The 15,947-nt window shown below is 36.7% G+C and overlaps 1 protein-coding gene across 1 annotated transcript in view; it reads right to left on the reverse strand.

The window, feature by feature from the left end:
- Positions 1 to 11,133, reverse strand: part of LOC101855243 — a 12,828-nt gene extending 1,695 nt beyond the window's left edge. Inside the window, exons 1-4 of the mRNA XM_005094839.3 lie at positions 10,766 to 11,133; positions 9,263 to 9,310; positions 5,236 to 5,336; positions 1,659 to 1,837 (exon numbers count right to left, since the gene is read on the reverse strand). Of these exons, the coding sequence (XP_005094896.1) occupies positions 1,659 to 1,837; positions 5,236 to 5,336; positions 9,263 to 9,284 (302 nt within the window). The 5' untranslated portion in view covers positions 9,285 to 9,310; positions 10,766 to 11,133. The remainder of the gene's footprint in view (positions 1 to 1,658; positions 1,838 to 5,235; positions 5,337 to 9,262; positions 9,311 to 10,765) is intronic.
- Positions 11,134 to 15,947: the final 4,814 nt, after the last annotated feature.

Genomic DNA, 15,947 nt, shown 5'->3' on the forward strand with positions numbered 1-15,947 from the left:
GGGAAGGACTAGAATCTGTTAAGGGGAGGGGGGCAATTGGGGCTGTGCCGAGGAACAGCGACTGCTGACGTAATTTTACCGGGGAACAGCAACCTTGGAACAGCGACTAGTATTTTACTATATTTCTTTGTTACAGAATATCTAAGTGTAATCGCCTACAGTATCGAATACAGCTAGATCAGATATGTCACATTTCGTCTCGATTTTCAAGTTTTTAAAAAGGGTTTAATTGGACAAAAGACTGAATTTAAAAACGAAGTTTGTTCACTCACACTGCAGTTATGACTTTGTTTTGTGTGTGTTATTGGTTATTGACTTTTTTTTTTTTTTAATCACAAGGTCTTCAGTTCCATCTTGATTAAACTGTTTGCAAAATGATGAGTTCTTTGTGTGCTCTCTCTTAACAATTTATTACTGTAGTCTCTGGATTTATTGTCTACAAACATTTGTGGGATCTGTAGGTCCCTTCATCTCAATAAAGAAAATGACAGTGTCTTTCCACCAAGTCACCATACTGTACACTGCGCATTGGCAGTGCAGTGTGCAGAGTGAAGGCCTAGCAGCTGAGACGTCAGATGCACAACGCAGTGGGTGACCTCCATACATGACTTCAAATTCAAAACTGATAATTCAAAGACAAAGTCTGCTAAAGTTAAATATAGATGGCATCAAATCAGATTAACCGAGAGGTACTTTGCTGCTTATTTTGATATGCTGGTACAGAAAATGAAATCAGTTTTTAGCTGCAATAATTATTTGTAAAATTCAGTGAGCAAAGTTTAATCCAGCACGGCGGCTAACTTCAAAGGGATTCTGCATCACAGCTCACAGCTCCCAATTCTGACTGTAGGGGTCTATAACGAGATTAGTTAAAACTGACAGTTGTCCTTCCTCTTTCTGATAAGAAATTGCTACTGATAAAATACACTTTTTTTGCGATCCTCTAAATCAAGCAAAAAAACCCCCGCGAGTCATTTTGTTAATTTTGACACCTAGGACCGAATTTGATATTATTTTTACGATAGAAAGTAGCATTCAGTAAGTTTATTTTTGAAATCTTACTGTCGGCGGGCCGCATCGATACCATAATCAATACCATCAAGATGAGGTAATCGCTGGAGCGTTGTCGCTATTCCGCGGACAAATTTTCCCCCTGTTTTTAAAAATAGAGTCGTTGTTCCCCGGTGCTCTGGGATTTGAGAAGAGGGGGAAGAGGCCTGGGGGGGGGGGGGGGGGTGAATCTCCTTCCTGGGGGGGGGAAGTCTGTCAAGAGAGGGAGGATAAGTGGAAGGAATCTGTAATGAGGGGGGGGGGGGGGGGGGGTTTTGAAAAGGTTATTGTGGGTGTGGGGAGTGGGGAGGGTGGTAAAAATCGGTGATGTAAAGACTACTGAAGTGGAACGTCAGTGTGATATGTCAGTATTCTGGGGAATCATTGTGAGTCCTTCTTGGGGTCTATCATCCATCATCATCATTAAAGTCTTCAAGAATCTCACAACTGATCAGAAGCCTTAGCATTTGCAACTTCTCCCCCCCCCCCCCCACCCAGGGGACAGAAAATAATTTTAAAATCCTCACTGGTCTAAAAATAATTATTTTAAAAAATACTTCCCTCCCCCCTCCCCGCCCCAAGACATATGGAAAGAAATAACTTCATACCTGTTTGTTCTAATATGGAGCTCTATATCGTCTGCTAAATCAGCACAGTACTCCTCTAACTCTCTCGAGTCTATCATGACAATCTCCTGCCTTGTGACTGTGTTATGAATAATGATCTTGAAGTCGTGAGGATTGTCTTTACCGGCAGGATAATGTTCTCTCAGTAGCCTCTGTTTCTCCTGGAGACAAAAACAAAGACATCTATTTAAAGAATAACAAAATTCACACATAACAAGATCAACAAGACAATCAAGCCTGCAAAGAGGAGGACGAGACTATGGACCATGTATTTGTGAAATGTCCAACCAACTATCGTACCAAAATATGTTTTGCTGGGACATTTCAGTGACTCACATTCAGCACTTTTCAGGGAGTATAGTTCCTGCATGCTGTCAGCATCGCTGACCACTTATGATGCCACATTGCCAGAAGGAAAAGAGAGAGAGAGAGAGAGAGAGAGAGAGAGAAAGAGAGAGAGAGAGAGAGAGAAAGAGAGAGAGAGAGAGAGAGAGAGAGAGAGAGAGAGAGAGAGAGAGAGAGAACAGGACTTGCAAAGACGACCCTACAAGGCACTACTGAACAAGGAGGGAGAAGGAAAGGCAAACAAAGAAAAAGGAAGGGGAAGACAAAATTACGGAATGGACAAGTCGGGTTAATCCCTTTGGAAGGCTGAAAATAGAGGCGGACACAGAAAAGTGGTTGCCCGATAGTATTTGGTGCTCTAACGGTCATCTAAGACTAAGGGATAAGTAACAATTCATGTTCATCTTCAGTGTATGGTCACATTTCAATAAATACCCAACTGTTCCCTGAATGGATCATTACATGAGTATGTGTTATTGGTAGCCACAGTGATAGCCTTTTGTATGAGTTGTCAGATTATTCCAGAGTGCATGTATTTGAAAGAATCAATGTAAGTTGAATGAACCAGTATGCACGGAAAGGGGATTTAAATTTTATTTTATTATGAAGTACCTTGAGCCACCAGGGAGTGGCGATATAAAAGGGATCGTTATTATTATTATTTTTATTATTATTATTAACTCTATTCCTACCAGGCCAAAATCCACCACTGGCCCACAGCTTTTCCCTGACCTATTTTTACGCCCCTACCCCACCAAAGGAAAATGTCAAAACATCCAACTAAAAACACACAAACCATATGTTATGGCCCATCAAACTGAAGGTTAAAAGATAATCTATCAGACAGTGATATAATATTGAAGATTTATTCCAATTATATTTCTTTGGGGTTTCTAAAAGTTATAATGCAATATCGAAGGTGTCATATGAAGTCAACAATTTTCAAGCTTTGAAAGGTCATAATATCTAAAAAAGTAAAACAAGAGCATCATTCAAACTTCCCAGGTAGGTTGCCTCAAGTAATGCGAAAGAATGCTGGAAGTTATGTATGTGTACCTAATATAGAAGTGAAAATATGAGGCATATACTGAAGTCAGGGGAGCGCTTTTTTTCTCATATTTACGTTTAGAAGCGAGACAAAAAAAGCACTGAAATGACTAAAAATCGTCTGTCAGTGCAATAATATTTTCTTTCGTATTCGCTAACAGGAAGTCTATTCTATTATTTTGAAAACGTAGATCGGCCAAGAATTTCTTGTCTTTTCATTACTGGATTGGAATAGATACCAAGCCACTCCTGCCGTATTTTGCGGCTCTCGGTCCAGCGAGGTCAGGTTCACGAGCCGCAAAATGCGGCTCATGGTAGGGAAAAAGTTAATATTATTATTATTACTCATATTTTTATCATCACTCTTCTTTTTATCACAGTTATTATTATTATTCTCATTCTCGTTATTATTCTTATTATCATTATCATTAATATCATTATCATAATCATCATCATCATTATTAACTCTTATTATAATTATTATCATAATTATTATTAGAATTATTATCATAATTGTTAAGACATACAAACAGGGCACTGCATAGTGGCAATCAGCAATGGCTTGTCAGCAAAATTGTAGGCGGCCTTTGCATTGCTATGATGTATTTTATGATGTTATTGGAAAACTATATATCTCTGTCGGCTGACAAACACCTTTTCTTTATTCACAGTAGTTTCGAGAGAAAGGGCACTTTGTCAGCGCAACATAAAAATTAGAAAGGAGTTCTTCCCAAATTTGAATTTATTAAAAAACTAGTCACAGTTTCACTTTCATTTTTCCACCCAAGAGGGTAACTGATCAGGCTATTTATGAACCAAATTTTTAAAATGTGGCGCCCAAACAAAAAGAGGCGTCTCGTCAGCTTATGGCAGTGGTGTCATTATGCTCTAAACCATATATATAACACACAGGATAAAAAAAAACCCAATCAACTCTTTCATTTGTTCTAATTAAACCATTGTCACGGTTAATCTGCTGGTCTTTGATTTCAATCAACCTCTCGTGTCTAGAGGCAGGTACTGTTTTCGCCTTTCATTCAATATACAAGTCCTGGTTTCGAAACCTGAAAGCCACAAAAAATTTTCTTCTTTAAAAAATGTTCTACTTTCACCTTTCCTGCTCTCTAATCATGTTCTTTTGTCTGTTTTTGTCTCTACTTTCTGAGCGTTCAAATGATCTTATGCAGTTGGGAGCACTGTAAAACATTGACCCCCATCAGGATCAAGAAAAGGGACATTGAAAGTCTATCTGTTTCTATTTTATTACATGAAAACTTGAATCAAATATTGTGCCAGATTATGGTAGCGTTTATTCCATCCATGAAGGAAAACCAGGCTAGCCTTGACTAAATATGATTGGCAGTGAGCGCTCGGTATTACGTGCTCCAATGTATCATACATACATCAATCCACGTTGACTACCATTTAAGTTAAATTTTATGTACACTTTAGTGGGCCTAACTATCTGTCTCACACCGTACTACTTCTGTCTGCTTTAAATTCTGCAAAGAGAAATAATTCTATTAACTGTTAATCATGAAAAACATTGAAGCATATTTTTATGATTTAGAATTATTGTGAACTTATGAAACTACAGACAAACTTTTGACAACTAGAGAAAAGAAGTCATGTGATAAGAGAAAAGAAATCAATTGACTGCAAAAGGTGTGCTACGATTTGTTAAGAGAAGTTCACTGCTTTTGTTGCGGTTTGTAAAAAAAAAAAGTATTACCTACTAACTCTTTAGTATCTATCTGTCTCAACTAAGGACAATTAGGTACACCTTTTGAGGAAAAGCAACTGGGAATCAAACCGCCTGTCCTACAATTGTGAGCCAAGTGCCATGACGCTTTAATCTCGGAATTATTTTTCACATTTTGACAGAATTTTTTTCAAGGATCTTATGAAAAATGTAACAGGATACATTTGCAAATATTTATAAAGTGGCTAAAACTGTGTCAAAGTGAAAGAGGAAGGCAGTGAGTCAAAATAAGTCTATTCTGATTTGTAAGAGATTGCATTAACAGTGAGTACTGTTTCATACATCCTACGACCTGACCGGGCGCTGGGACCGTCCACTCAGGGTCTGGACGAATTTCAGTGGAGACTCTCCCAACTTCCACTCGCCATTATAGAGTTAATCACAAGAGTTGAACACCCTAATTACCTGGCCAGCTGTTACACCTGCTGAGACATTCAGCAGGATGTCTGTCAAAAATGTCAAGTCAGGGAGAATGAGGGTACAGCCAGTGCAATACACTTGTCCTTCTGAAATCACATTAGAAATAATAATATATGGGTCACGACATGTTGGAATCAGGCACTCGTCAATTTTGGGGCATATGGGGTTATTGGTGTCATCTTAAAGCCTGTTCATTTGCCTTACTTTTGATGAAAAAAATTATCCATCTTCGTTGAATAGATGTCAAAATATTTGCAATGGATTGAGGTCAGGGCCGTCTGGTTTCAGAGGTAAAATTGGTGAGAAAACGGCCGCCAAAGTTTGGTAACTTCCATAGCCTGGGAGTCCTTGGAAACTGAAAATTGACATTTTTTGTACCTTTAATCAATGTTTTTTAAGTGAAAATCCAGACCAAAATGTGTTTCTAATTAACATAAAAGATGTTGAGTCAAAAAAAGTAAATTCGAAAATAATTGGCATTGAAAGAAATGCTGATTCATTTGATTTCATAATTCTGACTAGCGCCTGCGATTTCCCCACGATGCCTCACAAATAACAATAAATAAATAAATCAATCATTAATTACTACGACAGACAGAAAATACATAAATAAATAAATATAAAAAGCGGCAAACTTAACCATAGAATTCAGGCTCGTACAGAGTGCCCTGAAATTTGGAACAAAACAAAAATTAAGTCCTCTTCATTTCCACCATAATGATTACGTAAGTATAAACACCTGCATAATCTCTCTTTCCTACGATAAGGCTTTGAAAAGAAAGCTTTACAATTATCATACTAATCCTCTCCCAACAAATCAAAACACTAATTTCTTGTGCGATCAATAAAATTGTTTTCTCCAGTCACATGACTTCCTGTGGTTGTCAAAAGTTTGTTGGTATAGTTCTTTGAGTTCATGATAATTCTTAATCAAGAAAGTATGCTTCAATAGTTTTCATTCTTGGCAGTTATTCCTCATGGTATTCTTGTAGAATTTAAAGCAGAGAGACCTAGGGTTGGTTTGAAGCTCAAAAACTAGAAATGAAAAAAAACCAACAACCCAGCTGTTCAGACAAAAATTTAGACCGTCAGGAAATTAAATTGTTGTGTCTGATTCTCTGACACAAACAGTTTTACAAAATCACTGTAGGCTATCTATTGGTTGTGTTATCATTATAATAGCAGTGTTATGACTACAGGTATCACAGTAATCATTTTAACGACAAACCCAAGCTTGCCCTTTGAAATTAATATTATCTTATATGGATTTGTCTCATTTAGTAAATAAAATAAATGTGTCCCTGCCGGTCAATATCAGTCATATGAAGGAAATTTGAAAACTGAGTTAACATTATTTTAAAAAACTATCACCTTTTCCTTGCAATTTAAAACAAGAATAAAGTAAATATGACATTATTTCACGAAAATACAGAAGTTTTAATTGTGCGGGGTGAGGAAACACGAAAAGGAGCAATGGCCTCCGAAGTGGGGCAACATATTTCCATAGCAATGGGGGTCTTAGAATTGAGATAGAGACTTGAAATTTAGCAGTTTTCTTAGCTATGCCACTACAAGGTAACATACAAAAGTAGAAAACTATTCATTCACAGAAAAAAAACCTTATGGACCAAACAAAATTTTAACGAGAATGGACTTCACGTCAAATGCAACAAAATATTAGCATTATACTAGATACCCGACACTAAATTTTTCAAAGTAGCTGTATGTCAAACTCATCCGTTTCATAGGAAAGGCCTATGTCTCCTGAGAATTTTCGTACCATACTTTTACCTCTCAGACAATGTTTGAGAGAATGACAGCTGTTTCAATTTAACATAATAATCAAATATTGCTGAAGTCGTTAACTGGCTGCAGCTCCATGCTTGACAGATAGTAAAAGAGTACAAAGTGCACCAAACATCTCTACATTAAAAGAGTACATTCACTATAACATAGAAATGAGGCCTAATATTTTTCAAGACTGAGATCATTACAAATCAGTATTTTATTGGCTCAAACACGATGATCTGTCGTTATTTCAATAAAAACACCGAGCGTTGTCTCGGCCAGCATCACACCATCCTTCGCTGCGAGCAAGCCGGCTCAATACTGTAGTATATTGAGTGCTCACAGTTGTGTCGCAAAAGGATTCATGCAAAATAATTCCAAGCCGATGACTTTATTCTAATAGAAAAAGAACAGTTCTTTCTATTGGTACCTTTTTTTAGCCGGTATTTTACATATTTCGTATAAAAAATAATCTTTGAAAACGTAAACCCTTTTTTTCAAGGTTTACTATCTAAATGTCAAAGTCCAAAAAAAATAACCCTGGGAAACCAGGCTCAAAGCTATATAGTTCTACGCCAATGAAAAGACGGTATTTAATCATCAATTATTTCAACAAAGCTTTCGACTGCAAGGGTGTCAATTTTGAACCGGGGGACCTCGCATTCTGACTGTGAGGGGCTTCCCTTTCCACGGCGATTCTCCAGCTCCAAATGCCCGGATATACAAACAACTTACGTTATTATAATGAAGAAAATCTGAACTTTTTCAAAGTGTTCAGTATTTGGTGTTTTATAGCAAAAGAGCAAAGAAACAAAGATCTGAATTACCCCCATTTCACCGGAACCACGCGCGCGGAAGGCCCCGAGTTGGCAAACGTGCCGTGTTTACGTTACCTAATTATATTTTTGCAAAAGCACAAGAAACACACCAGAGCACACACACACACACACACACACACATACACACACACAAACACATATAAACACACCAACACACAAACACACACATGCACATAGACCGCCTCGGTGGCCTTTTGGTAAGGAGTCTGCTCTGAGAGATCAAGAGGAAGATTAATTAATCTTTTAAAAGCTCTAAAACACAATAAAAACGAATTTTTAAGTCAATCCAAGTGTAAAACTGAAAGATTAACAGACGATAGCAACTAGCAGGGCACATTTAAAATAGTTGCGAAGTTTCCACCAGTGGAGAAGCTTTGGTTGAAGTACAGGTGGCCATGAGGTAATGGTTCTAAAAAAATAATCTCACAGCTACACATTAGCAAGGTCCGAATTCCTTTATCTCGTCACCCAAGCTCACATCAAAACACACGCACATACCCCCCGAGGCAGTGCCACTGTAGTGTCTTTAGGCCATTCCCAAAGGGGGGACATTTCTCATTCAAGCACAGTAGAATTGTAAATGGGCTGATTCATCATGTCACACTCATCTGTGCCTGATCTGCAGCAGGGAACTGCTGCTTTTTCTTTCCTAATCCTTACTATTGTCATTTCCTCTACTTCTTTTGTATATTATGTTTGTCACTCTCTTGTGACCTGCTATTTCCGAGGTGCCTTGTAGTCGAAGCAGACCTTGTGCTGTTGAAGCTAGAAAGGTGAACAGAGTAAGTCTGATTCCCTGTTAGGACTTCTCTGTTGACACCCAACCCTTGGCGCTCATATGACCGTATGCAGTTGCGAGCACCGTAAAACCCTCTACTAAATAAAATAAATAAAAACCACACACACCTCCAAAATAAATCAAAATAGAATATTTATAGTCGATTATAGTTGTTGATTTTTATCTTAAATGAAACAGAAGACATCAAACTTTCAAAATACCCAAATAAAAAATTTCATGAAAAGTCATTTTTTGGTCTTTCGAGCCTCTTAGCTGATAATAGCATAGTGCGTCTTACGACTGATATTGAGCGGGGCAGACAGAAATAATATGAACCTGTAGTATCAATCAAAAAGGTGTGAAGACCATATATGTCAATAAATTAAAGAGGATCCAACATAAATTTTATTAAACAATAAGTGTGAGACGACATATCATGGCACACCTAAGTCTATACACATCATGTTTACTCTAAAAACGAAGTTGCTCTAGTCTGTTAAGCCTTAAAAAGGCAAAGAATAGAAATCTTCAGTTTTATAAAAATTGGAAATATGGATAAAGAGTATTTTGTTCATAAAACTTCATAACTGGCCTTCTTGACTTTTACCAAAGATGCCAGTACCATCCATGTTCTTCTCCCAGACCTGTTTAGAGTCTGAAAGTGGTAGTTGATCAAACAAAACATAGTATGAGAAAACACAAGCGCACAAATATGAAAAATACTTTTTTACCTTTTGAATTGCCAACAATCCTTTCTACCCAGAATTTATTAACTCTCTATAATAAGCTTTATATACATATATACGCACAATATTTCCACATATTCTCAAATACTGCTGCAGGCTCTTGATTGAACTAGCAATAAGACTTGGTGTGATGGGATAAGATCATAAGGATACAACTCAGAGAAAAATCCAAGATTGTTTCCGAAACCACCAAAGTTAAAAAGCTCCATGTAGATAATAAAGAAGTTAGTGTATACGTTACACTATAAACACTTAGTTTATAAGAACTTTCGAATTCTTTACGTTTTTGAGCTTGACATCCTTTTATCATGTAATCTGTCAAACAATTTCCATCCAAAATAGTATCCAAAACACTCAAAACAGATATCTATGGGTAATTGTGTACGTGTGCGTAGAGTGTGTGTGATATACATTATGTGTGTGTGTGTATGTGTGTATGTGTGGGTGTAGGCACTACTGTGCGGTCCGGTTGGCACTAAATACACTAGGCTGACTAGGCCTAGCCCAGATTCGAGTAGGGCCTACTGCACTTCACATGGATATCGATATTGATTTAAATAGTCGGTATCTAAGTTTTATGTTTTATCCGTAGATCTAGTCTACAAAATAAGCAGTAAAATTTCATTTGTTTTTAACGAGGCAAGGGGGGTTTCAGGGTGGCTTGTCTCACTGAACTAAAAAAATAACATGGAGGTTTTCAGGGGGGCATGCTAGGCCCCCCTGAATTTGACCATGATTTGAGGTTTTGCAATTAGGTTTGAGAGGCTATCTCTCTATATCGGCATGAGCATCAAAAAGTAATTGTTTAGAACCAGAAGTAATCGTCGGTGGGGTCAAAACTAGATCCCCAAACAGGACCGCAATTGTACAGGAGTGCCGTGTGTGTGTGTGTGTGTGTGTGTGTGTGTGTGTGTGTGTGTGTGTGTGTGTGTGCGGGTGGGTGTGTGTGTTCATATTTATAACAAAGTAAAAATTCAAAATGGAGGCGGCAGACATTACTTTTTTTGAACGGTAACATGACAAGCTTAAAATTAAAGTTAAAATTAACAGTTACATATTAATTATGACAAAGGCTACTCATTTTCTGCCACACAATTATAACACAATTTGAGGTCATTTTCTATACCTAGGTCCACCTTTGACTAGAGCAAAAGTGAAACTATAGGCCTACCTAACAGGCTTATGCCTAAGGAAATTATTATAACCTCACTACAGAGGACAAAACACAAGTACTAGACTAGCAATTTATTAAAGCCAACAGGGAGAAAGGTAGTCTTTATTGTTAGGAAAGACTAACCTTTCTCCCTCCTCTTGAGGTTAATATAATGTAACTTAATACACACATCTAAAACTAAAGATGTTACCTGCTTGAAAATGTGTAATATTAAATAAGAATTGCTCGGGATGACAAAAATCAATGTCACAGACTTCAATCACAGTGGAACAGTGGAAGCTTGATCAAACAAACAGCCTCTATGGTAGTGATGGAGGAGAAAGAAAATGGAGTTCAATAGATAGATTTCCCGGATTTCGTTGAAGGTTTCCTCAGAACAGATAATTTTTGCTCAGAATACTGCTGGGTTTTCCCGAACCCAATTTAAAACGAAGAAGAAGAAGGAGAAGAAGAAGTACAGCACGTGTGGCTAGCTGAGAAATAATTTACTTCACCCGACGATTCAGATGTCGTGGTCAGCTTAAAATGTATACGGTCTAATAGCAGGAATTATGAAGGCCTACAATTTCTTTAAAGTACACGGAATGGTGGATACGATTCAAACTATTCTTTACTGCAGATGATAATTTGAATAAAAATAAGGTACTGGAAAATGAATCACGATAAGCACGAATAGATAAGATAAATAAGTCAAGATCATAGACCTATAATTAGCCTACTTAATAGGTCTATGGTCAAGATAAGATACGATACGATACGATACGATAAGATACGACCAGATAAGATAAGATAAGCCTTCATCTTTATTTTTAAGATATCTTGGCACAGGTTTAAATTGGTGATCACAATGTATATATACATACCCCCCCCCCCCCTTTTTTTTCTAATTATTGTATTTTATATGATTAATTATTGCCTCTCATCTCCCCCCCCCTCTCTCTCTCTCTCTCTCTCTCTCTCTCTCTCTCTCTCTCTCTCTCTCTCTCTCTCTCTCCCCCTCTCTTTCTCTCTCTCGAGATCTCTCCCTCGTCTCTAGCTCTTTTCTCCCCCCCCCCCGGCATCTCTCTGTGCCTTATAGTTTTGACAAAGTAATTGTTGTAATAGATTTTGAGTTTCAGATCATGTCAAGCTTTTTCGACTGCAATTCCTTGAATATCTTGATAATAACTTCAATTTAAAAAAAACGATTTTGACATAGCAAGTAGAATTTTCATTTCGAACCTGTCCTCATATGGACTTGATAACTCAAAACAGTCAAAAATGTCTGTTGAACTTTAATGTAATTCTGAGGTAATGAATGCACATGATCCCAGTCCAGCCCACTCTTAATATCACAAACTACAGCAGCAGTAGCAAGAACAAAAATAAAACAATTATGTATTATGTATGTGTAGTCGTTATTTTTTCCGCAGCTGTCATTTAAAAAACCAAAACAAACAAACAAACAAATAAACAAACTATTATCTCTGAGAATATGTTCAATTTGTTTTGGTCAGGACACTTTTTTTCTTCTCAACTTACTAGAATATATGATTTTTTAAAGTTTCTTTCCTCAGAATTCAAAGAATTGACAGCGAACAGGGGCATTTTAGTGTTTTTGTCTGAGATCTGTAACGAAAAGTTTCACGATGGAGAAAAATGTAACCTTTCACCGGCATATTTGCTTAAGGCTACACCGATTGACCTCTTACCCCAGCAACAACAAGTTACTGCAAACAATATGGCGACTCGATCAGACATGTAAACGAAGGGGACGCCATAATCAACAGGGATTTTTAAGTTTATTGGAGAAAGGAGGAACAAATTTTGGTAATTTAACAATGTCTCTGTAATAGTTTTTATGCTTACTGTTCCCCTTGAAATGAAATGAACTGGCATATAGAAACTAGGCATATATATAACTCAAAGCTAGATTTAGATATCTAGATAGTTTGATAGTCATCAAATCAAGGTATACTAAATAATGTTACTTATACAACGTGCTGTTGAATGCAATAAGTACAGAATACCACAAAAAACTCTTTATTCTGATTCCTTTTCCGGGCTTTGTGTTAGGGCTAACGTTAGTCGACTAAAGGACATTGACATCTGACTATTCTGGTGCACTCAGGCTCATTCATATATTAATTTATTGTGTTGCACAATGCAGGTACGAAGAAAGTAGCCCATGCAGAGTGCCATGATACAATTGTTGGTGATTGCTGGAATTGAAAACAGTTCTTTTAGTGAAAGGCTTAGTGCTGGAGAGGTTTAATTAATAGATCTATATATATATATATACTTCCCTTAATAGGGTTGAATTAGAGAACTGAACAAGTATAAAGGGTGTAGACCTATAGGCTGCTTAGTGAAAGAGTTGGATGTGCACTCATCCAACAAATTCAAATCCTGATATTCTGTATTATAAATGTGTTTGAATGTTTAAGTGAAGGAACTTGTGAAAACGATCATACGTGAATCTGCGCGTGCGGGTGATGATGATCCAGCAGCGTTTTCTTGAAAGAACTCATTTGGTAGTTTTTCTTTCAATATATTTCTTTAGTGTTTCCTTCTAACTAGAGGGGCTGGTGTGTCTTCTTTGTCCTGTTATAAATCATTTTTTTTAAAATTACATTTTTATTGATCCCAGAAATTACAAAATTATAAATACATAGACCTACATATATATATATATATATATATATATATATATATATATATATATATATATATATATATATATATATATATATATATATATATATATATATATATATATATATATATATATATATATATATAGATATATTTAGATAGATATAGATATAGATATATATATAGATATATATATATATATATATATATATATATATAGAGATATATATATATATATATATATAGATATATATATATATATATATATATATATATATATATATATATATATATATATATATATATATATATATAGATAGATAGATAGATATAGATAGATATATATATATATATATATGGAGGTATAGATAGATATATATAGATATATAGAGACATATAGAGATAGACAGAGAGATAGATAGGAGGATATAGATAGGCTATATAGATAGATATAGACCTCTATAAAAAGCGACTGAAACCGATCAAGTTCTCTCATATATATATATATATATATATATATATATATATATATATAAAAATACTCAATAACACCGATACAGAACAATTTCACAACCATGCTATCTCTTGTCGCTTCTGTGCAGTGCCCTGTTTTTTTTTAGATGGGGTTGTCGTGTCTTGCTCAAAGACTCACCCCAGTGACCTCCCGTCTGATCCCTTTACTTTACTCTAGAATCTAAACTCACTAATCACTTAACTACTGGAGCCCCCAGTTAACATCCTCATAATGAAACAAAAGTTTGATCTTTAAGGTGTAATACTCAGCGTCAAACTAAGACACCTACACTAGTGTAATAGGATCCACTGAAGCATGAGCTTCAGGCATGGAATGCTCTCCTGTACTTCTCGCAGCCTTGGGAGTTTGTCGGCAGTAATTGCCTGCAGAACTGACATGGCATCTGTCAGAAATACCGTTTGGTTTTAGGGGGTCTACCACATTCCTGATGATGTTGGCCTACGTCTCTGCCCTGTTGTTAGTACAATAATGTCGCCTGGTTGGGACTGCCTCTTCTTGGCATCATCCATTTGAGAACTGTGTATACAGTCCCATGCATGTAGTATACTTCTACCATTCTTGACTGCGACTCATAGATATCACCAGTGTCTATGATGTAAAAGTGATGCACTTTACTGTCGCTCACTTCTCAGATGACGTGAGTTTGATTTCCGTGTGAGGATAATTTTTATCAATTATCTCCATCTGTCTGCTGGGACATATTGTATCCCTCTCAGTCCTTGTTTGTGGGTGCTCTGGTGTGCTTTGCTCTTTTTTTTGTATCAAACATCTATCACCTTATCTCTCCACCTTTTTTATATCATGTATTTTACTATGTAGAAACGCCTCAAATCTTCAGCACTTATATGACTTAATTGTGTTGCAAGTGCCTTAAACCCTTTGTAAAACTAAACTAAAGAGCAACCAACTTTCCAAAAACATTGATGAAGAGCAACAAACTCATTAACCCCCCCCCCCCCAATAAAAAAAAAGAAACCCAGCTATGATGACTTGTGTAATCCAATAAACTGGTTTAGAATCTTCCAACAAAACTTGTTGACAAAACCCTCTTAAGCAATAAGCAAAAACAAACAGAACTAGGGAGAAAGCAACTCTTCCAAATCATGCACTGAATGAGTGTTTTTCTCCTTAAACTTTTCAATATCTAAAAGAAAATGTTAAGAAAGGAGGGGGGCGGGGTGTCCCCCACCCATAACCACATCTCCACCTACACCACTCATAAACTCATAAACTCACAGCCTCGAACACCCTCTCCCATTTTCACCATTAACCTACCCCCCCGTAATCGTATTCTCATCAACCCCGCCCGCAACCTCATCCAACCTACCCGACTGTCAGACTTTTACCTCCCCCAACCATTAGCCTTGGCGCTCATATGACCTTATGCAGTTGCGAGCGCCGTAAAACCTCTACTAAAAACCAACCATGAACCTGCCCCCACCAATACCCCCCCCCCCATCATGTTTTGTCAAATTGACTGTTGAAAAATCTTGAGACTATTGTTCTTAATGTAAGTTTAAAAGTTATAATAACGTTTTACCCAAAGTGGGAATAAAATTATGAAATGAAATTTATTTTCGATTATTATGGAACAATCGTATAGTATGAATTCAGGATTTGTTTTCATCCACAATTTAGAGATGCCTCCTCGAATAATAAGTTTTGTTAACTATATTCTTATTGTTGGAAAGCTTTTTATGTGTGGCCTCATTTCTACCTGGATTTTTGTTTCATTTTGATTACCCTTTCAGACAGATCAGCCTTCGCCCCTGCGTATTAGCAATTATTATTTGCTTTCATAGCACAGAAAAAGGGGGTCACATACTGACTACAAATAATAGCATTGCTTTCTCTTTGTCTCCGGTCATTAAAGTATAAATTTCAGATGCTATACAGCATTCATTCTAATCATGAGTCGGTTTTGAAACAAGGATCAATGAAATAAAAATGTTTTGTTGTGAACGACAATCAAGACTGTAACTGTATCAAAAATACGAGAAAGAAGGTTGTCATGGTGAATTTAGAAATCTTGAAACTTTTGAACACCCCTTCTCTCTCTCACACATAAAAAGATTGATCATTGTGGGTTTCTCTCTCTCTCTCTTTCTCTCTCTATCTCTCTCTCCCCTTGTGTGTGTGTGTGTGTGTCTCTCTCTCTCTCTCTCTCTTTCTCTCTCTCTCTCTCTCTCTCTCTCTCTCTCTC

This window comes from Aplysia californica, unplaced genomic scaffold (assembly GCF_000002075.1).
Source record: "Aplysia californica isolate F4 #8 unplaced genomic scaffold, AplCal3.0 scaffold00090, whole genome shotgun sequence".
Taxonomy (NCBI): Eukaryota; Metazoa; Mollusca; class Gastropoda; order Aplysiida; family Aplysiidae; genus Aplysia; species Aplysia californica.